Below are 23,313 nucleotides of genomic sequence, written 5' to 3'. Positions count from 1 at the left end.
TGGAAAGGGATGAGGATGATGATTATGAAAAGGAATGAGGAGGATGATTATGGAAAGGGATAAGGATTATGGAAAAGGATGAGGATTATGGAAAGGGATGAGGATGATGACTAAGGAAAGGGATGAGGATGATGATTATGGAAAGGGACGAGGATGATGATTATGGAAAGGGATGAGGATGAGGATTATGGAAAGGGATGAGGAGGATGATTATGGAAAGGAATGAGGGGGATGATTATGGAAAGGGATGAGGAGGATGTTTATGGAAAGGAATGAGGAGGATGATTATGGAAAGTAATGAGGATGATGACTAAGGAAAGGGATAAGGATGATGAATATGGAAAGGGATGAGGATGATGATTATGGAAAGGGATGTGGAGGATGATTATGGAAAGGAATGAGGAGGATGATTATGGCAAGGTATAAAGATGATGATTATGGAAAGGGATGAAGATGAGGATGATGACGATGATTATGGAAAGGGATGAGGATTATGGAAAGGGATGAGGATGATGAATAAGGAAAGGGATTAGGATGATGATTATGGAAAGAGACGAGGATGATGATTATGGAAACGGATGAAGATGAGGATGATGATTATGGAAAAAAATGAGGATTGTGGAAAGGGATGAGGATGATTATGGAAAGGGATGAGGAGGATGATTATGGAAAGGGATTAGGATGATGATTATGGAAAGGGACGAGGATGATGATTATGGAAAGAGATGAAGATGAGGCTGATGATTATGGAAAGGGATGAGGATGGAAAGGGATGAGGATGATGAATGTGGAAAGGGATGAGGATGATGAATATGGAAAGGGATGAGGATGATAATTATGGAAAGGGATGGGGATGATGATTATGGAAAGGGATGAGGATGGAAAGGGATGAAGATGATGGAAAGGGATGAGGATAATTATGGAAAGGGATGAGGATGATGGGATAACAATGTGGAGAGAAAGGACAGATGTGTATTTATTATGTGAGGATGATGAAGGTCAGACTTTTAATAATAATAATAATAATAATAATAATAAAAATAATGATGAGGGGATGAGGATGATGATGGTGGGAATGTTATGTGGGGATGAGGATGGTGAAGGTCAGACTTTTGATAATAATAATAATAATAATAATAATAATAATAATAATGAGGGGATGAGGATGATGATGGTGGGAGTGTTATGTTATGTTGGGGATGATGACAACACTTTGAGCCGCGCGCACTGTTGCCATGGTTTCCCAGGCAGTCTCGGTGTCGCGGGGGAAGTGACGTCACTGCGCCGGTCCTCTCGCGATATTTCCCCGGGAACAAACTCTCCCGGGATCCTCTGCGACTTCCTCTTTCCAGCCAGCGCCTGAGACATGGGTACGTCCTGCCGTCTTCTCCGCTCATCCGTCGCCATCCTTACCGGGGAGCCTCCGCTTCCCCCTGACCGGGCTCGGGGGGTGATAGTGGGGGGCCGGGGCACCGACAGGAGGGGAGATTCTGTGACGGGGGGGCCGGGGAGGGATCCGACCGCCATCATGGAGGATAGAGCCGGGCTGTACACCGAGGAGGAGGCCGCACCGAGCTTGAGGGGCCACACCGAGACTTCCAGAGTCCCGGTACACGAGGGGCCTCTGAGGGTTCCTGTGCCGGGCTGGTTACCTCTGTGTGCCGCAAATTATCCCCCTCCCCCTCTATGGGGCCCCCACATGTCTTCTGACAGATCCTTCTCTTCTGTGATGGTTTGTTCCAAATACACCCCTAATAATACTAATACACCCCCATAATGATAATAGTAGTACCCCCCCCCAATAATACCCCAGCAATCCATGGTGTGTGCGGAGCATTATTTACCCCCCTTCATAGAATACAATCTCCCCCCCTGTATGTCTGCTGACAGCTTCATATTACCCTTCTATAGATACCCCCCCCCCCCCTTTACTGCCTGTTCACCCCAATACTATGCCATGCCAACAATACACCCCCATAATGTGCTGCCCCCCCAATTGTGTGCAGAGCTGCCCCTCTGCTGAGGTCTTCATATTGCCCCTCTCTAGCTCACAAATATCCCCCCCATGTTATCTTTATACCCCTACAAGAATGACATGCACCCCTCAGTGAGTATAGAGACCCTGGGGGGGCTCCCCTCTGATATCCCCTGTATTGTGTATAGAGGGGGGGGGGGGGGGGGATGTACAGAATGGAGAGAACAATGAGATGTTTATGGAGAAATACATGGAGTGTATATATAGAGGGGGGGGCTCCTTGTATATAGAGGTGCTGAGTGGAGGAATATAAGGTGTGTATCTATCGGGATTATATATAGTGGGGGGGGGGGGGGTCTCCCATATGTCATACATTGTAGGTATAGAAATGTGTGGAGATCCGTGTCATGTACGGCACATCTCCTCTATTGTATGGAGGGATTTACTGTCTATACTGTGTATTATATGGAGACTGTTCTGTATATTATACTGTGTGTATGGAGATTGTATAATACACAACTATATATATATATATATATATTAAAAAAAAATCTGTGTGGGGGGGTGGTTGGGGTTACAGAATATTCTAGAAGTTGATTGGAGGGTTTGCTATGTAGATGGAAAGTTTTTATAACGCTATGAACCAGTATGCAGGTGATCACAGGGGGAGGGGAAAGCTGCGCTTTTATTAACGTCTCCGTCCGGACAAATCTAATTTATATTGGGGGGGGAATCGCGTGTGTGTGTAAAATATATATATATTTCACACCCCCTCCTATTAGAGGTCTAAAAATATATATAATTTTAGATTTCTAATAGGGGGTGTGCACTCAGAAAATAGGTGCAGGAACTCAATTATGACCCGTTCAGATTTCACAAACAGTAGAAGGGTCTTGAAGGTGCATTAAATACCAGGATTGCATACAGAACTGTCACTTGTACACACAGAAACCAGACCTCTGTGTTTACAAGTGATTGCGGTGAGCAGACACCGAAGGGTCTGGGCCAGAGGTGGTGGAACTGGGTTCCCCATGGAAAAAAAAGCCACACACCCTATGTTACATAAACTTTAAAAAAAGGCATCTAGTTCAACCAATTGAGCCCAGGTTCACACTGGGTACGATTTGAGATGCGATTTCACATGTCAAATCGGCGGAATTTGCCGGCAATGGCACTGTCCTAATCGGTGCGACGCCACATCCTGCACCGATTTCAAAAAGTAGTTCCTGTACTACTTTTTTGCGATTTCGGGCAGTGATTTACATTGAACCCTGCACAGATGTCTCTTAAATCGCAGCCGCAAAATCGCGATTTTGAATTCGCAGCAGTGTGAACCTAGCCTGAAGGGGAGAAAAATCTTGCGTGTGTGTAATGTACACACACCTGTTAAATGAAATTGAGAGATTTTTATATATAAATTCTTTCTCACTCCTATTAGGTGAGATGGATAAAGGTGCATCTCTTACACAGTTACATAGTCAGCCATCTAGTTCAACCAATTAAAGGGTAGGAAAAAAAATACACACTCCAGAGGAAGGCAAAAAAATACACACCAGCAGCGCATGCTCCAATTTGCTCCAGCAGGGCAAAAAAAATCCTTCCTGATCCCCTGAGAGGCAATCGAATATTTCCCGGATCACCTTTACCTATAAATGTCAGTGCCCAGATATATTCTGTACATTTATAATGTTAAACTACTTTTAGGGGGGTGACGGGACACAAGTGATCTCTATGTGGATGTTAATTGCATATAAATATGGATGGGGAAGATTTAATCTCTAATGTATAATTGGGGGGGGTAGTATTAGTGGTTTATATATGGATGGGGGAGGGATTTGCTTTCTAGAATGTTATGGGGGAGATTGGAGATTTATGCTTTATATTAGGGGGGGGGGGGGGGGGAAGTGCGATGATGATAAACGCTGCTGTTCCTGAAACTGCTGTGGAAATCTCCTTGGAGAACTGAGCACTCTCACCCCCCCTCCCCCTGGTAAAGGGGTGCCACTATTGTTCCCTATATCACTCACCCCCATCACCTGTTTCTCTCCACCCCCAGGTATCTCACGGGATAACTGGCACAAGCGCCGCAAGACTGGAGGCAAAAGGAAGCCGTACCACAAGAAGAGGAAGTATGAGTTGGGCCGCCCTGCCGCCAACACCAAGGTACTATAGACTGTGATCAGGAGGGGTGGGGGGCAGTAATTGGTTATTGAAGAACCTGTCTGGTGCCATCTCCCGGGTACACACAGGTGTTGGTGAAGTTGTAGTCCGCTGTGACGTGACCTTTAAAATGCAGCTCAGCGGCACATGTGATGAAATACTGACCTTAGGCTGGCAGAGTGGACCGTCTTGGTCATCTCAGCTCTGCCGGCCAGTGATAGGCTTGTCATAGTTACTCTGATGTGCCGCCATTTATAGAGACAGTGTGTTTTTTGTTTTAGAATCTTTGTTTTATTTATTATTTTATTTTATTTTTTTAGATCGGCCCACGCCGCATCCACACCGTGAGAGTCCGGGGAGGGAATAAGAAGTACAGAGCTCTGAGGTTGGACGCCGGAAACTTCTCTTGGGGATCTGAGTGTAAGTGAAACAACCGTCCGTGGCCCGGCATGGAGGCAATGATGGCGTGTGCCCGTTCTCCTGTACTGCCAGCGTCTGTCTGAAATTGCAGCCTTTCCTGCACAGTCTCCTGTATTGGGAAAGCTCATTCTGTACGGGGAGGGGGGTCTCCAAACTATCTACACAGAGGGCCAGCTTATTGTCCTTCAGACTTTAGGGGGCTGGAGTGGGTAGAAAATGTTCTGGGGTCACGGGAGTGAAGAGTGCCCCATCTTTGGCATTGGGGGCAGCAATGGTGCCCCGAGGGCAGGATAAAGGCAAAGGACGGTAGTTTGGAGACCAATGCTGTACAGTAATGTGGCATTAGAAGACGAGCTGCTGATTGGCTGCCTGAACATTGAACCCCTGAAGATCTGGCTGGGTCCATGTGACTGAAGCCATGATGCCGAAGTATGTCATGTGACACTTTTTACCTTCTCCTCATGAGGAGTAATTGTTACAATTTAAGATCTTTACACTACAGATCTGTCTCGTATTGGCTGATGAATATTTGAACTTCCTGGGCCAGTCAAGGGGTAGAAATGGGTCGGGGTACGGGGGGGTTGTGGAACAGTCCGACGTTCCTGATTGGACACATTGTAATAGAAATGTATGAACTTGGCTCAGCGCACGTGATGATAACTTTGTCCCCTATGTGAGGAGATTCGGTCATTCTGACTGTGACCCCTCGCCGTGCCGGGATTTGTCATAGTTACTCTGATTGCGCTTTTGTATACTACAGACCAGTGGTCATCCACTCCTGTCCTTGGGGCCCACTAACAGGCCAGGTCTTATGTATTTCCTTGGCTAGAATTCTTCAATCACTGAGCAGCAAGATCACCTGTCATGTATTTCAGTTATCTTGCAAACCTGGCCTGTTAGTGGTCCTGAGGACGGGGCAGGGGTGATGACCACTGCTACAGACAACCCTATATAGGAGCTCCTCTCAGTACTGTGCTTGCCATGTGAGTGTTTGGTGTTCAGCAGTGATAATTCTGAGTGGAGGATGAAAGACTAACCAGGTCTTGTTCCATTTTTATTTTTATTTTTTTTATTTAATTTTTTTGTGGATCCAGGCCAAGCTGACCCAAATGATTTCCTTTACTGTTGCATGCAGTTGTAGTTGGTGCTGTATAACCTGTCGCATCAGAGTATGCAGTGCCTGTGCCCCCCTTATACAACTGGCCTTTTGAGGGCAGCCATAATGTCGATGTGGCCTGTGATATATAACGGACTGTGACCCCCCCCCCCCCCCCCCCCCCCGCTGTTTTGATTCTGCGCTGTACATCTGACATCGATCGCATGTATTAGTGAAGGAAATCATTTCAAACGGTTTGGCCCAAACCATTTAAAGCAGGGAAAGGGAGTGGAGGGGTGTGGGATTATTGCGGTGCCAGCAAATAGAAACCAAAACACAATAGATATATAAAAATAAAAAGATTTATTGATTACACAAACATAACATTTGGTTCAAGCATGTAAACCAGGGATCTTCAAACTACGGCCCTCCAGTAGTTCAGGAACTACAATTCCCATCATGCCCAGTCATGTCTGTAAATGTCAGGTTTACAATGCCTCATGGGATGTGTAGTTCTGCAACAGCTGGCGGGTCGTAGTTTGTGGATCCCTGATGTAAACAAAGCAATAGAGACATGGTAGCAAGACATGGAGATATTGGCCTGTCTTGCTTCCACGTCTCTATTGCTTTGTTTACATGCTTGAACCATCTTGTAATCGAATCTTTTTTTATTTTTATATCTATTGTGTTTTGGTCTCTATTTGCTGGCACCACAATAATCCCACACCCCTCCACTCCCTTTCTCAATTCCATATTAAGGGATGAGGTGCCGTATCTTTATTAGGACCATCGACCACTAACCACCCACATTTAAAGCAGGGGTCTCAAACTGACAGGCCTCCAGCTGTTGTAAAACTACAAGTCCCATCATGCCTCTGCCTGTGGGAGACATCCTTGTAACTGTCGGCCTTGCAAAGCCTCACAGGACTTTCGCAACAGCTGCAGAGTCACCAATTTGAGACTTTTGATTTAAACTAACTCAGAAGGCTAGTGTTGGGTGTAAAGTAAATCCTACACCTTGAGCTACATTGGTGCCCCTCCTTCTGGAATCGCCCGGCTGCTCCGGCGTCAATCGTTCAGTCTGTACATATCGGAAGTTCACTTGCAGCATGCTTGTTCAGGGTCAGTGTTGAAGCCCGGGACAGCCGGCGTGTTCAGAAGGTTGCTGGTAATGTAAACCCTCGCACACGATCAGACTTTCTGACGACAGTCCGACCCATCTGTACGCTCCATCGGACAATTGTTGGAATTTCCATGTTCTCTGTGCATGCGCTCAAACTTTCCATCAACAAATGTTGCCTTCGGATTATCCGATCATGTGTACACAAGCCCATCGGACTAAAATCCAAAATACAAACACGCATGCTCGGAAACCACCAAACAATGGCAGAAGTTGCCCAAAGGGTGGCAGTAAAGAGCTGAACGGTCGCGAGATTTGGTGAATGTTGGCTGAATGTTCTGCTGTGTGTATGCAGAACAAGTTCACGGCCAACGCCCCTTCAGACCAAAATCCACGGGAAAAGTCTGGAAGTCCGATCGTGTACGAGGGTTTAAGGTTTCTCTTGGCAGAGGTCTCCATTAATCTGGCAGCGTGTGGTGGGGTCCGGCGTCCTTTCAGCCATTCTCTGACACTTGTACCCCCCCGTGCAGGCTGCACCCGGAAGACCAGGATCATCGATGTCGTCTACAACGCGTCGAACAACGAGCTGGTCAGAACCAAGACTCTGGTGAAGAACTGCATCCTCCTGATCGACAGCACCCCCTACAGGCAGTGGTACGAGGCGCACTACGCCACACCGCTCGGGCGCAAGAAGGGAGCTAAGCTGGTAAGTGTGGGAGGGGCTTGCTGTGTCGTTTGGGTGTGTGGGGGGGCGTGACTGTCGCACTCCAGCCAGAGGTCGCTCAGACTCCCTTCTCAATCTTCCAGTGATGATAATTTTCTGTCCAGTTCTGCTACTGAGTGTAAGTGGTGATACTTCAGATCTGAGGAAGACGGGGAGGAGGAGTCTGCCGCATGTATCTGTCCTACAAGCACGGCCGCTGATAATTCTTGGTTCTTTCCTTCACTGTCACCACATCTACTTATTGGGGGGGAGATTTACTAAAACTGGAGAGTGCAGAATCTGGTGCAGCTCTGCATGGGAGCCAATCGGCTTCTAACTTCAGCTTCTTCAGGCCGGGTTCACACCGGTGCGATGTGAGAAGCCTGCGAATTCAGGGCGGGTTCCGGCATCGCACATGAATTGCAGAGTGGTTCACACTGAGATCTGCCAATCGCTGCGGGTGTTGATGGTTGTTGGCGACACCCGCAGATTGGTCAGCAGATCGCAGTGTGAAATGGTGCAGGAATCGGATCACATAAGTGAACGCCCATTGCCATCCGATTCCAGTGCCTACCAAAAAAAGGTCCTGCGAATGTGATGCGATTTCAGCTATACAGGGCTTGTATGGCTGAAATCGCATTGTGTGGTCTGAACAGCAATGCGATTCACATGCGATGTCTTGCATCGCACTCGGGTGAACTTGGGCCTCAATGAAGCTTTGACGACAAAAAAATTGGACGCTGATTGGTTTGGGAACTGCACCAGATTTTGCACTCTCCAGTTTTAGTAAATCAACCCCAAGGTTGTACTTTGATGGTAATTAAGTTCCATTTCTCTGCACATCCACCATCACTCTTGTAAAATTCCATCCACACTAATTTTAGCCAACAATTAGGAATTATGCAAGATGACAGAATTTCACTTGGCTACAATGTGGCCCCCCCCCCCCCCCATACTGGGATATTTACCAAGACTCGGCTCACACTAGAGTGACGTCATCATGGCTTTCTAACTACTTATTTTAATAGACGTCAATGCAATTTGCCCCCCAAGTAGTGCAGGAACTTTTTATTTTCCTAAGTCGGAACGACTTGAGTCGCTTCGAACCGTTCCATTGCACTGAATGTCGTGTGACTTGTCAGATTTGGTCCCCTGAAGGGTCTCCCAATGTAAACCGAGCAATACTAAACCTGAAACACTCAGAATCTGGTGCAGCTCCTTAAAGCAACCGCTCAGCTTTACAGGTTTTATCCTCCCCTTGATCCTTTAAAGCGGGGGTCTCAAACTGGTGGCCCTTCAGCTGTTGCAGAACTAAGTCTCATCATGTCTGCCTGTGGGAGTCATGCTTGGAACTGTCAGCCTTGCAATGCCTCATGGGACTTGTAGTTTTGCAACAGCTGGAGGGCCGCTAGTTTGAGACCCCGGCTTTAAAGCATGATGCATAGCAGTGCTTGTGCTGTCATTTACCCCTCTGTATTTTATCGCAATATTCCTTTTCACTTTTTTTGTAAGTTCTGCATTGTAGGTGGCTGGCGCTGCCCATGTTGGTGATATTCTAACATTGTCCCCTCCCCTTTATCTAGACTCCTGAGGAAGAAGAAATCCTCAACAAGAAAAGATCTAAGAAAACCCAGAAAAAATATGAAGATCGCAAAAAGACAGCAAAGATCAGCCCTCTGCTGGAGGAACAGTTTCAACAGGGAAAACTGCTTGGTGAGTATCTGCAGCTGCTAGATGCCACTGGGGCGGCCCGGGGGCAGACCCACATCTACAGCCACTGATTTGCTGTCACTGGTGGGACACTTATGCAGATTTTGAAAATTTCATAATAAACTGCCCACTAGATGGTGCTTTTCCCTTTCTATACGCTAGGGCCCTCAACTTACTGAGCAAAGGGCAGCTTTGGACTCCTTCAAGCTTTGGACTCCTTCAAGCTTTGGACTCCTTCAAGCTTTGGACTCCTTCAAGCTTTGGACTCCTTCAAGCTTTGGACTCCTTCAAGCTTTGGACTCCTTCAAGCTTTGGACTCCTTCAAGCTTTGGACTCCTTCAAGCTTTGGACTCCTTCAAGCTTTGGACTCCTTCAAGCTTTGGACTCCAAGCCGCTATGGGTGGATTTGTGGTGCATTTTGGCCGAGAGTTAAAACCACCCGCAATACGGGCTTTCACACTAAAGACAATGGAGCTGTACTTTTTAGGGCAGATTGCAGGCGCTATTTTTAACGCTATGGCGCCTGCAATACACCCCAAGTGTGAGAGGGGTCTTAGGGGGGGGCCCATGGGAGTATAAAATGTCCCGGCATTGGTGCCCCATCATTGGGTTGAATGGTACAAATAGTGCCCCACTGATGTCAGTAGGTGGAATAGTGCGCAAAGGGCCAGATAAAGGCAATCACAATTCATTTTTGTATTGATGCAAATCGCACCGTAAAGTATCGGTTTTAATTCTCGCACAATTGTTTATCGGAGCGCCCCCTCCCCCCAGGTGGAATGGCTTTTTATCAGTCTGTAGACTTGGATTGGCTGGGGGGTGTTGGCTGCTCCTCACTATTTTTTTTGGTTCAGGAATCTTATTGTCTTTGCTGGGGGGTCTCTAACGCTACGTTCTTCTTGCAGCGTGCATCGCCTCTAGGCCAGGACAGTGTGGCCGAGCGGACGGATACGTTCTTGAAGGCAAGGAGTTGGAGTTCTACCTGAGGAAGATCAAGGCCAAGAAGGGCAAATAAACCCCACACCCTCCCCGGCATCTAATAAACAGAACTTTATTAAACACAACGTCTGTGTGTTCTTCTTTCCGAGGTGACGTCAGGGGGTGTGGGTTAGCTATGTGATTTGAGGTCATTATGGGGTGGCTGCTCTTTGGGGGGTGGTATATTGGGTCATTGTAGGGGTTGGCTGCACTGGGGAGGGGGTGATTTTTTGGGTTGTGGTGAGGGGGTGGTCTTTGGGTTGTGGTGAGGGGGTGGTCTTTGGGTTGTGGTGAGGGGGTGCACTTGGGAGGGGGTGGTCTCTTTTTGGGTCATTGTTTGCCATCCGCACTGTTAAGTGTCTCCTTGGTCTTCCTCTGACTCTGGGGTCTCATTCCGGTGCCAGAATAATCCCCTTCTTGCAGAAAGGCCGGACTCTGCTGTGGGCCGACCCTTCCGAAAGCTGGGAACACCTGTTAATGGCTAAATGCCTCAACTTCCATTTTCTACCCCCCCCCCAGTTCTGTCTCTTTAAAGAGAGTGAACCCCAACCCCGATTTGGTTTTAGTCCAATTCCCTGCATTGCAAATTAACCCTTTATGTGGCACTTGCCTGCAAATAAAGCACATGATGTCCCCGCTGGAGGCCACATCCCTCTTCCTTCTGGGGCCACTGACTGTCTGAGCTCAGACGTCCAGCTGTCTGTATTGTTACTGCATCTCCATTCAGTCGCAGGCTGCCCGTGTTTCGTCGGATTAGGCAACCCGTCTGAATTGGTAACAGAAGTGACGTCCCGTCGCCGCCATCTTGCTACACCCCATACTGCTCCATTGTAAGGATACTGAGAAGCGGGAAGCGGACATCTTGTTGCACCCACCGGGGTTTTGCATTTTACACTTTATATTTAACAGTAAAGTGAATTTATATAGTGAAATCCAGTACTTGGAACTCCGTCTGACTGTTATGATGTTGAATTTTACAAGCGGCGGCGAGCCGTCTCCATCTCAGGTTTGCTAATCTGACAGAAGTTCACTGCCTTTTAAAATTCAACATCTAACCAGTCAGACGGGGTTCTAAGGACCTGTATTTCACTTTATAAACTCGGTTTACTGTTAAGTGTAAAAAGATGTCTGCTTTCCCCCTTCTCGGTTTCCTTACAATAGAGTGCTGGGTGTAGCAAGATGGAGGTGATGGAATGTCACTTCCGTTACCAACTCTTACAGGTCACCAAATCTGAAACACCGGCACACGGCTCCAGGCTCCTCTGAACGCCTCATTCATGCTGTAGAGGTCTTGGCGCTCATGTGACTGGAGCGGGACATGCTGCACCCATCCATTGTGTCTCTAAACATCACACCTATGGGGGGGGGGGGGGGGGGTTCATTGTTGCTCTTGGCTCCATCATGGTCGACTAATGAACGGTTGTTGTCCCAGGAGATCTCCGATAGTGGTGTGCCAATATTTTAAAATTGTGTTTTTTTTTTTTTTTTTTTTTTTTGTCCTTAATGACATTTCTGTAATTTACAAGGATTCTCAAATAAAAGAAAAAAAATGGGCTTTGTCTGTTATGTTTTATTTTATGTTTCTCTTCCGTTCATGGACGGACACAGCCGTAATTGACCTTAGGGACGTCCCCAAGCAGTGTCAAAAATCAAATGGTGCCTCAAGGCCCTCAACTGTTTTGTCAAGGTGCAAAAGTTCAGGATGGAGTCGATTCGCTTGGTAGTGGCGACACTCCATCGGGATTTCCTGACACCCTTGGATATCACGGACACGTACTTGCATATCCCCATATGTGCGAAGCACCGGAGATTTCTGCGCTTTGCGGTCGGGGAGGACCACTTTCAATTTGTGGTCCTCCCTGACTTCGGCGCCAAGGGTTTTCACCAAGGTGCTCGCTTCGATTCTGGCCCTGCTGAGACAGCGCGGGATTGCTATTGTAGGATACCTGGACGACCACCTTCTTAGAGCTTCTTCAAGCTCAGAGTTAGAGGTGGATGTGTCTATCACCTGCTAGACCCTCCGGGAATTCAGTTGGCTGCTTAAATGTTCAGATGTCGGTGCTGGTACTGTTTCAGCGCCTGGAATACCTGGGGTTGGTCCTGGATTCCTCTGAGGCGAGAGCTTTTCTTCCCACGGAGAAACCAGACACTGCGAGCTCCGGTGAGGCGGTTGGCAAACCAGAAGTGGTTGTCACTTTGCTTTTGCATGCGAGTTCTGGGTCTGATGGTGGCCTCTTTCGAGGCGGTTTCATATGCTCAATTTCACACGTGTTACAGAAAGATTCTGTCGCGTTGGGACAAGCGCACTTCGTCCTTGGATTGCAAAGTCTGGGTGAGTCGCCTGGTCAGGTCCTCCCTAATGTGGTGGCTGATGCCGACGGTGGTCTCGAAGGATGCCAGTCTCTCTGGCTGGGGGGGGTGGGAGTCTGAGGTGTTCAGTCAGCCCAGGTGCGCTGGACTCGGGAAGAATCCTGCCTGCCAATCAATGTCCTGGAACTCCGGGCGATCAGGCTGTGCCTCTCCAAGTGGTCTCTGAGACTACAGGGCCGCTTGGTCAGGATTCAGTCAGACAACGCCATGGCGTATGTCAATCATCAGGGGGGCACAAGGAGCTCGGCTGCAGCGGTGGAAGTCGCGCACATCCTCCGGTGGGCCGAACAGAAAGTTCTGGCTCTTTCGGCCGTGTACAGAACTGGCACTGAAATGGGGCACTCCAGACGTGGATCGCCTGGCATCACAACTAAATCGGAAGGTGTCGCAGTTCGTGGTGCTGTGGGGGGGTCACTATTGCCTAATCTACGCCTTCCCTCCTCTGAAGCTTCTTCCTCGCCTGCTACGCAGAGTGGAAGCCGAGGGGATACCAACAATCCTAATTGCTCCGGCTTGGCCTCGCCATCCGTGGTACGCAGATCTTCCGGCGTCTGGTGGCAGATGTTCCGTGGTGCCTGCCACTGCGAGGGGACCATCGGTCACAGGGTCCTATCTTTCATCCTGCTTTACAGTCGTTGGCTTTAACGGCGTGGCTATTGAGAGCCAGGTGCTGAAGGATTGAGGCCTGTCGGACTCAGTGATCTCTACCATGCTGCGGGCGCGGAAGTCTACTTCCTGGAAGATTTACCATCGTACGTGGAAGGCCTACATCTCTGTGTGAGGAGATGAATTGGCACCCCCGTACATACGTGGTGTCCCGGATTCTGCTGTTCTTACAGCGTGGAGTGGAGCAGGCTCTCGCCTTAAGTACGGTGAGGGGCAGATTTCAGCCTTGGCGGTTTACTTTCAGCGACCCTTGGCAGCGCACTCCCTGGTGCGTACGTTTTGTGCAGGGGGTTCGACATGTGGCCCCTCCTGTGCATCCTCCACTGCCTCCATGGGACTTGAATTTAGTCCTCTCGGTGCTTCAAGTCTCCGTTTGAGGACATTCGGAAAATCCCTTTATTGACTTTTTCCGGTGGCAATTACATCGGTCAGACGGGTTTCTGAATTAGCGCCTTGTCTTGCAAGGCCCCTTGCTCATCCACAGGGATAAGGTGGTGCTGCAGCCGTCATTCCTTCCTAAGGTTGTTTCGGCCTTTCACATTAATGAGGACATTGTTCTTCCATCCTTGTGTCCTCGGCCGGTGAACCCAAAAGAGGCCGCGTTTCATTCCTTGGACGTGGTTCGAGCCCTACGGGTGTACGTGTCTGCTTCGGCTCAGTTTCGGAGGTCACTGTTCTTGTCGGTGACCGGTCCTAAGAAAGGTCTGGCGGTCTCGTCGGCCACAATTTCTAGGTGGATCAGACAAGTCGTGCTCCAGGCCTATGCCCTAAAGGGGCGGGCGCCTCCCTTCCCGGTTACAGCGCATTCGACCAGGGTGATTGGTGCCTCTTAGGCTTTCCGCCATCAAGCGTCTGTTTTACAGGTGTGTAAGGCGGTGACCTGGTCGTCAGGCCACACCTTCTCAAAGTTTTACAAGGTGGATGTGAGTGCGTCTTCGGATGCCTCCTTTTGGCCGCAAGGTTTTGCAGGCGGCTGTTTTAAGGTTGAAGTTCCTCTGTTGAGGAGCTCTGGTTTGTTTGGGGTGAAGTTGGTTTGCTGTGTTTTCCCACCCCACGATTTTTTGACACTGCTTGGGGACGTCCCTAAGGTCAATATGCTACTGTGTCCGTCCATGAACGGAAGAGAAAATAGGATTTTTGTACTCACCGTAAAATCCATTTCTCTTGAGTTCATGGACGGACACAGCACCCACCCCTCTTTTGTTTGTACTCCTTGTTTACGAACTGGAGCTGCAGAACAGAGAATGGGGGATGTACCTGGGGGAACCACCCCCTGGGAGGTGTACTGTACTATGTGGAGTGTTTTAACACTTAACATGCTGTTTTTCTGCCTAGTCAATCTCCTAAAAGGAGGATAATACCCTAAGGTCAATTGCTGCTGTGTCCGTCCATGAACTCGGAGAAATGGATTTTACGGTGAGAACAAAAATCCTATTTTTTTTATTAATTTTTTTTTACTACTAGTAATGGCGGCAATCAACCTCTTCCTTTTGTAAGGGTTTTGCACTGAGCGGCTTTGATCTTTTTCTGGGATCCCCAGGTGATGCTCCTGGCCTCTTTGGCTAGTGACCCTTCTCAAAAGTGGCATTTCCCTGGGGACACCAATGTGGTCATGTAACCGAGTGTGGGTGCACATTACGCCGGCGTAGCGCAGAGAGGCAAGCATTGCATTTTGCAAGCTAGTGCTCCCAACGCTGCGTCGGATTTGAAGGTGTACTCCGGCGTGACCCCATGCAAATGATGGGCCGAGCGCCAGACAGATACGGATTACGAACTGCGCCGTGAAGTGGACGCATCCCCCTGCTCACAACCACATCGGAACAACTACCTAAACTACGCCGGATCACTGCGTACGGAGTGAACGTAACCTACGCCCAGCCAACGTAAAATACGCCGGCTTGTGTTCCCTGGTGCAGACCTTTGCATGTCTGTTGCCGGGTTGCACCTCCTTTATGGGGAATAACTTTACGCCGGATGTACAACTTACGCGCACCTCTCGTAGCCTGGGTTGGGGGCACGCAGGTTCGTGAATCGCCGTATTACCCTCATTTGCATGTTTGAATGGCTAATCAATGGGAGCGGCACCATGCGCCCAGCTTAAATGTGCGTGCGCCCACCCTACGCCGACGTAGGAAAGTTAAGTTGGCGGGGTGTAGCCTGGTTTTAAAAATATATAAAAAGAATATATTGCGCTAAACAAATCTAAGTGTATATATAGTGTAAATAGGCAGCCAACATACCAGTGGATAAGTGTAAGCAGATAAAAGAAATTAATGTAGCGCCAAAACTATAAAGAAAGGGGTAACCACTAATTGGTTGTGAGGATGTGACCTCTGTAGTGAGAGTTGTATTTAGGAAAAACCAAACTCCGTGGACTAATCATACATATATAACAGAGCTATATTAACTCTGAGTGCTAATATTATACCTGAATGGTATTAAAAAGCATACAAAAGAAAAATCTTATGTGATAGGTGATTATAAAGGTGAACAAACACAAAAATAAAATAAATAAAAGTTCTGAAAAGTAGGAAGGGGGGCACTCCCAGAGCTGACTGTTCGTCACTTCAGTTGGAAAACACCTCTTCCACATCAATGGAGAATCCTTTCCCTCAGAAATTGCACATCTTCAAAAGGACATTCCTTGGCATATAAAAGTTAAGGTACTCTTACCAGCTTTAGTTGACCCACAGCTCACCGTATGGTGGGTAGGTCCTCAAGGCTTGTATATGCTGGCCGTCCTTCAGTTGCACCAATGGGTGGATGGATGTCCCAATTCCGATGCTCCGGATGGATCCCAGAAGGAGGGTTAGTAACACCAGCCACAGGAACGTCACGTGAGATGATAAGGAGGGGAAACTCCCGATTTCATGAGGGATATGAGAAAAGAGGGAGAAAACACCTCCTCATAGTGTAGAAATTTATTTAAAATTCTTGATCAAAAAATGTTTTGACATAAACAAAGAGATAGTCCAAATCTCATAAAAAATAGTAGTACACAGCAAGGAAATCGTCCAATGTATAAAAATAGTAAAAATTATAAAAGACCCAAACGATAAAGACACTTGTTCACCACGGCACATCAAAGAAAAACCACAGCAGGCAGATAACATGAACTGGCACAGTGTTGGTGGTATGGATTCTGGTTTTAGGCGCATATCTGTTTGTGGGTCTGGCGCACAGATACTACGGCGCACATTTTCACTTACTTTGGCGTAAGTGCTTTGTTAATCTGGGCCGAGGTGTTTATGGGAATCAAATACAGGTAAACTGGTATTCAGGTCACGTGGTTGGCTGTGATTGGAAGCTTCCATGCACAGGTAATGTAGCGTTCTATGTCACTGTAGTTGCTAGGAGCGAAATCTCGGCACAGTAGACGGTTCCCTATGGTATATGTTGTAGTAAAAAAAAAAAAACGCCCACTGATGGGCCTCATCTGTTTGGGACACTTGCCCACCGGGCACTTGTATACCCCCCCCTTTCCTAACGAGGCCAATTTTCAGCATTCAATGCTCACTTTTAGAAATGTCAATTAGCCCTCTGTCACTACGGAAGATCTCCGCTGAGCCGGCAGATGACAAGCTCCTCCCTGCTCACTGAGCGGGGAGGGGCTTGTGCAGTGCCGCTGTCTCTTATGGAGAGACCTGATGAAAACGGACAGCATGTCTGTCTTTCATCAGATCTCACCCGATACATCCCCATCCATCCATGGGGGATCGCCAGCTGTCTGATTTTCTCTTCTGTTCATGGACGGACACAGCAGCCTTTGACCTTAAGGATATAATACCCTAAGGTCAAAGGCTGCTGTGTCCGTCCAGAGAAATGGATTTTACGGTGAGTACAAAAATCCTATTTTTTATCAGGTTGGATGTCAGACGGACATGTCTCCGCTGACCTCCGATGCTCCATAGGACTGCATGGAGCGGCCGTAAAAAAAAAAACTGACAGGCAGACCTCAACGGTCTGATCGTGTGAAAGGGGCCTAACAGTCATGCAATTCGCCGGAGACCGCTGGGCTGCAGTTGGAAACACTCGTAAATGGAGTGATTCCGAACGGCTTCGGGTGTCACCGGCGCACCCCCCAACCTCAGGCCAAATGTGGTACTGCAGAGGCTTGAAGCCTGCTTGTTTTGGGAGACAACACTCGCAAACCGAGTCAGGATTTTGAAGAAAAAAAAAAAGCTTGTATTGCGAAGCGCTTGTTACTTGCAATCTGAGGTTCCACTATATATCTTTCTTTTTTTTTTTCCTTCTGTTATGACTGTTGCTGACCTTTTACAAGTACAGAGGATTTGAGGTCTGAACTGATCACTGACCCAAAGTCTAGCTAAACCCAAGAATAAAAAATGTCACGTATTGCTGGTTACCAATCCTTCGATGTATTGGCTGCATTACCATGTTGGCACCTGGTGATCCTGCCAGTAATGCACTTCCTGTCCTAGAGTGACATCACTGGCTATAATGTATCTATGGAGCAGTGCTGTCACCCTAGGGCAGGACTACATAATGCCCCCCCCCCTTCTCCATATTGGGTGGGGGGGATTTGTAATTTATGCAAATTACCCTCCTCATGCTGCGTTCCGTTGATCTGTCTGCGCCGATGTCGAGCATTTCTTGGATAACGATGGGGGCGTGGCAATCGGACAGTGTCATCTGGAGGCCCCCGCCTCCCCTGTGACATCACGGACCCATCTTGCCCCTGCTGGTGATGTCACACAAGGGCGGGGCTTCTGGATGACATTATCCAATGGCCATGCCCCATCTTTATCTAAGAAATGCCTGACATTGTTGTGGACAGATTAGCGGGGACGCAGGATCAGAGAAAGGGCTGGCGGCGGCAGAGGAAGGAGAAGCCCGGAGGATGAAGGAAGAAGATATTTTTATTAAAAGACTTGTCAAAAAACTGTCTACCCTGTTTCCCCAAAAATAAGACCTACCCTGAAAATAAGACCTAGCGTTATTTTCCAGGAGGGATGCAATATAAGCCCTACCCCGAAAATAAGCCCTAGTTTAAAATGCTTGTAAAATCCTGTAATCCACATTACAGTAGTATGTGATGTACAATGTGTGTGTTTCTGAAATATAAATGCGGGAAAGAGAGCTCCAGCGGGTCAAAGAAGCGCAGAATGGCGCTATAACAAAGGTATTTGGCACAATTATATTACAGGAACACACACATTGTACATTATATGATACTGTAATAAAGTGGATTGTCGGATTTTACAATCATTTTAACTCGGATCACACTGGGAATGCCTGACAGGGAGGGAGAGAAGACAGCACATTACATGGTAAGACCTACCCTAAAAATAAGCCCTACTGTGTCTTTTGTTGGCATAATTAATATAAGACCCGGGCTTATTTTCGGGGAAACACGGTACTGTTTTTTTCACACTACACAGGGTTGTCGGGATGAGGCCCTTGTCCCCATCAACATGGGGGCAAGGTGGGGGGGTGGTGTGCAGAGCCACATTTCTCCCTGATGGCCTTCAAACTGTTGCCCAGATGTAGCCTTTGCTTGCTTTTATCTTGGGGCATTATCTTCCCTCCCCCAATGAAAGGGCACAATTCCTCTCAATGGCCCGGATTCAGTAAGAATTGCGCTTTTTTTACGGAGGCGCATGGCAACGTTTTTGCCCTGCGCCCCCGCAATTTTTTTGCGCTGCCCTCGATTCACGGAGCAGAAGCTCCGTAAATTGCGCGAGCGCCGGCAAAATGCCTGGCGTAAGCGCGCGCAATTTAAATAATACCGTAGGGGGCGGGAATCATTTAAATTAGGCGCGTTCCCACGTCGATCGTAGAGCGCATGCTCCGTCGGGAAACTTTCCCGACGTGCATTGCGGCAAATGACGTCGCAAGGACGTCATTTGCTTCAAAGTGAACGTGAATGGCGTCCAGCACCATTCACGATTCACTTACGTAAAATTCAAATTTCGCCACGCGGGAACGACGGGTATACGTAACATTGGCTGCCCCTGCTAATAGCAGGGGCAGCCTTACGCAAAAACCGCCGTACGGAAACTGCGTAAATTGCGTATGCAGGGCTCGCGCAAAGTTGTGAATCGGTGTTAGTATGCAATTTGCATACTATACGCTGAGCACAACGGGAACGCCACCTAGCGGCCAACGCAAGAATGCAGCCTAAGATATGCGGGCATAAGAGCCTTATGCCACGCATATCTTAGGCTGCAGTCGGCCTAACGAGGTTCCTGAATCAGGAGCATTCGTTACGCCGGGGCAAGTAAGCAATTGCGCTGTGTAACCTATGGTTACACAGGCGCAATTGCTTCTTGAATCCAGGCCAAAGACACCAACAATTTGGACAAAAGGCTCCACCCTCACTTGACTGCGGTTGTCCTACTCTGGACGCCCATCCGGCGGGTACACCTCCATTTGCTCCGCCCACTCTCAGACATTTCAGGTCACGGTGGAATAGTCGGCGCCTTCGCCCTCGCCCTGCGGAATGCTGGTGCAGAGTTGGCCCCGCTGGGCGGTCTTTGAGCCGGGGGAGGGGCAGGAACATACAGAGCGTCTGGTGGCTTCACTCCATGTGTAGACTGACTGCTCTCCGCAGGGACACAGTTCATGGTGGACGGGCCGGTACTCCTGCCAGGGGCGTACACCCGGGACAGGCGCTCCAGACTGCCAGGTGCATTAGCAGGTTTATGGGGATGATGTGAGCCCAGTTCTTGTCCAGCAGAGGGACCCCTTCGTGAGGGTGGGGGAGGGGTGGAGCAGAGGGCTTCCTGTGTGGTCCTCAGTTTTGGGTGTGGAGGGCACGGCGCCCGCTTGTAGCGGTGTAATTCAGAAGAGCCCGGCGTCTGTGGAGGGGCCCGGCGCCCCGGATCCCCCAACAAGTCCCTCTTTACAGCCTCCAGAGACCTGAGGAACACGGAAAGCACAACATTAGGGGAGGGGCAAAGAGTGCGGCACTCCGGCCAGACAGACAGGGCTGGGAAAAAGTATTTGCACCCTTTATTTATTTTGCATATTTCTCACACTTAACTGATTCAGATCATCAAACTAATTTTAATATTACACAAAGATAATCCGAGGAAATCCGAGATCATTTATTAACCGCATGACGATATACATCGGCACAATGGCTCGACTGGGCATATGGGCGTACAGGTACAGCGCCTTTAACCACTTAAGCCCCGGACCTTTAGGCAGCTAAAGGACCTGGCCAGTTTTTTGCGATTCGGCACTGCGTCGCTTTAACATACAATTGCGCGGTCGTGCGACGTGGCTCCCAAACAAAGTTGGCGTCCTTTTTTCCCCACAAATAGAGCTTTCTTTTGGTGGTATTTGATCACCTCTGCGGTTTTTATTTTTTGCGCTATAAACAAAAATAGAGTGACAATTTTGAAAAAAATTCAATATTTTTTACTTTTTGCTATAATAAATATCCCCCAAAAATCTATATAACATTTTTTTTCCCTCAGTTTAGACCGATACGAATTCTTCTATGTATTTTTGGAAAGTGTTTATCGGTTGGTTTGCGCAAAATTTATAGCGTTTACAAAATAGGGGATATTTTTTTGCATTTTTTTAAAAAAATGTTTTTTTACTACTAATGGCGGCGATCAGCGATTTTTTTCATGACTGCGACATTATGGCGGAAACTTCGGACAATTTTGACACAATTTTGGGACCATTGTCATTTTCACAGCAAAAAATGCACCGATTACTGTGAAAATGACAGTTGCAGTTTGGGAGTTAACCACAAGGGGGCGCTGATGGGGTTAAGTGTGACCTCATATGTTTTTCTAACTGTAGGGGGGTGTGGCTGTAGGTGTGACGTCATTGATTGTTCCCTATAATCAGGGAACACGTGATCCATGACGGCGCCACAGTGAAGAACGGGGAAGGTGTGTTTACACTCGCCTCTCCCCGTTCTTCAGCTCCGGGGACCGATCGCGGGACTCCAGCGGCGATCGGGTCCTGCGGTCACGGAGCTTCGGACCAGGGCTTGCGCCCGTGACCCACGGCTGGGCACTTAAAGAGGACCTACATGTACGTGGATGTGCCCAGTCGTGCCATTCTGCCAACGTATATGTGCAGGAGGCGGTCCTTAAGTGGTTAATATGCGGCACTGTGGGCGCGCCGGCCGCAAGCCCTGTGGGTCCTGCGGACCCCGTGATCGTCTCACAGGGAGGAAGAACGGGGAAATTCTGAAGTAAACAAGGCATTTCCCCAGTCTTACTAGTGACAGGACACTGATCACAGCTCCCAGTCATCAGGAGCAACGATCAGTGACATGTCACTCGTAGCCACGCCCCCTAACAGTTAGAATCACTCCCTAGCACACACTTAACCCTTTCCTAGCCCCCTACAGGTTAACCCCTTCACTGCCAGTGTCATTTTTATAGTAATCGGTGCATTTTTATTGCACTCATCGCTGTATAAATGACAATGGTCACAAAATGGCGCCAAAAGTGTCCGCCACAATATGGCAGTCACGATAAAAATCGCTGATCGGCGCCATTACTAGTAAAACAATTTTTTTAAAATAGAAATGCCATAAAACTATCCCTTATTTTGTAGACGTTATAACTTTTGCGCAAACCAATCAATAAACGCTTTTTTTACCAAGAATATGTAGAAGAATACGTATCGGCCTAAACTGAGGAAAAACATTTTTTTATATATTTTTGGGGATATTTTGTAGCAAAATGTAAAAAATATTGCTTTTTTTTCAAAATTGCCGCTCTATTTTTGTTTATAGCGCAAAAAATAAAAACCACAGAGGAGATCAAATACCACCAAAAGAAAGTTCTATTTGTGGGAAAAAAAGGACGCCAATTTTGTTTGGGAGCCGCATCGCACAACCGCGCAATTGTCAGTTAAAGCGACGCAGCGCCGAAACGCCAAAAGTGCTCTGGTCTTTGGGCAACCAAATGGTTCGGGACTGAAGTGGTTAAGGGGGAAAAAAAAAAGCTTTTCAAACCTGCCTGGCCCTATGAGAAAAAGTAATCACCCCCTCCCATGCTGAATCATGAATGAACTGTGATTAACCACAATTTTAGAGTTACGTTTCGCCTGACACACCCAGGCCTGATTACTGCCAGACCTGTTGAATCAAGAAATCATTTTTTGTTATCCTTTGTGTCCCCTTCCTGTCTTGTCTGCACAACAGGAAGTGACAATAAATCCATTTGTCCCCAGAGCAGGTGTCCCCCTTTGGATGATTTCCCCTCACTTCCTGTCTGGGTGACAACCATAAAATCTTAGAATTCCCATCACTTCCTGTCTGGGTGACAACCATAAAATCTTAGAATTCCCATCACTTCCTGTCTGGGTGCCCCCCCCCCCCCCAGTGAGGACACACTGACGGGGGGATTTCCGGTCCTTTTGCCTGCTATCTAAACCTCATAGAGAAGTTTTGGTGGAGATACAATGTAACAAATCCCCTCCAGAGGGATGTCAAGGCTGCCATTGCTTTCTTTCAGAAAATGCTCGATGCCTGGCAGTCTTTGGGGGAATGAGCCTGCAGCCAATCAGAACTCGCGATCTGCTTTTGCAGTGTAATTCCTGACGGGGGCAGTGCACACACACCCCTCCCCCCCCTCACCTGGCCGGGGGGGTCGTTATCCTGGCAGACGCCATCTTGGCTGATTGTACGGGTGTCACCGGCGGCCGATCGCTCTGCAGATCTCTCTCGATGATCCGTCGCTCCTCCTTCAGCTCTACAAAGAGAGAAAAAGTCAGAAATGTTTCCGGTGTGATGGCGGCCAGGCGATCGGTAACATCCACCTACCTGTCAGAGAAGGTTCCGGCGTCCGGATCTCCTCGGCGTACAGATAGTCTTCTTCTAGGAGCTCCTATATAGAGAAGAGGGGGAGGAGACGTCAGATCCCGAGAGACACACCCCATCACAGGGGGGCGGAGCTAATAACAGCTTGGTTGCCCCCAGCAACCACACCGGACTCTCATGTCTAGGGCATTATGGGTGAATAGAATAAAGAATCTGATTGGATGTTATGGAGCAGAAGAAAAGTTCATTCTTCACCATGAGAGCGACTCGTCTTCTTCCCCGAATACATCCGATGTAACAATGATTCCCAAATATTAATGACGCCTTCAGCGCCGACGCGTTTCAGGACTCTTTATAG

At 48.2% G+C, this 23,313-nt stretch overlaps 2 protein-coding genes and 3 non-coding genes across 5 annotated transcripts in view; 4 read left to right on the top strand and 1 right to left on the bottom strand.

Moving 5' to 3' along the window:
- The first annotated feature begins 1,265 nt into the window (after positions 1-1,265).
- On the top strand, positions 1,266-10,248 carry RPS8 (ribosomal protein S8). Its single transcript, XM_040360953.1, has 6 exons — positions 1,266-1,370; positions 4,032-4,138; positions 4,456-4,555; positions 7,302-7,477; positions 9,058-9,187; positions 10,090-10,248. Exons 1-6 carry the CDS (start codon positions 1,367-1,369, stop codon positions 10,197-10,199), a joined length of 627 nt encoding a protein of 208 aa, XP_040216887.1. The 5' UTR covers positions 1,266-1,366; the 3' UTR covers positions 10,200-10,248.
- On the top strand, positions 4,278-4,382 carry LOC120946391. The gene has a single exon (XR_005750719.1). It is a non-coding gene; the product is annotated as a small nucleolar RNA SNORD46 (small nucleolar RNA).
- LOC120946389 lies at positions 7,572-7,643 on the top strand. Its single transcript, XR_005750718.1, has one exon. It is a non-coding gene; the product is annotated as a small nucleolar RNA SNORD38 (small nucleolar RNA).
- Positions 10,249-10,506: 258 nt separating the features above from the next.
- On the top strand, positions 10,507-10,635 carry LOC120946428. The gene has a single exon (XR_005750750.1). It is a non-coding gene; the product is annotated as a small nucleolar RNA SNORA35 (small nucleolar RNA).
- Positions 10,636-19,455: 8,820 nt separating this feature from the next.
- The window catches only part of CCDC24 (coiled-coil domain containing 24), a 58,074-nt gene continuing 54,216 nt past the window's right edge, over positions 19,456-23,313 (bottom strand). Inside the window, exons 7-9 of the mRNA XM_040360952.1 lie at positions 22,959-23,022; positions 22,773-22,887; positions 19,456-20,080 (exon numbers count right to left, since the gene is read on the bottom strand). Coding sequence (XP_040216886.1) covers positions 19,621-20,080; positions 22,773-22,887; positions 22,959-23,022 — 639 coding nt within the window. The 3' untranslated portion in view covers positions 19,456-19,620. The remainder of the gene's footprint in view (positions 20,081-22,772; positions 22,888-22,958; positions 23,023-23,313) is intronic.

The sequence above is a fragment of the Rana temporaria genome, chromosome 7, assembly GCF_905171775.1.
Source record: "Rana temporaria chromosome 7, aRanTem1.1, whole genome shotgun sequence".
NCBI classification, from domain to species: domain Eukaryota; kingdom Metazoa; phylum Chordata; class Amphibia; order Anura; family Ranidae; genus Rana; species Rana temporaria.
Note: the sequence above shows the minus strand (reverse complement) of the source record. Positions and strands in the feature narration are given on the sequence as shown.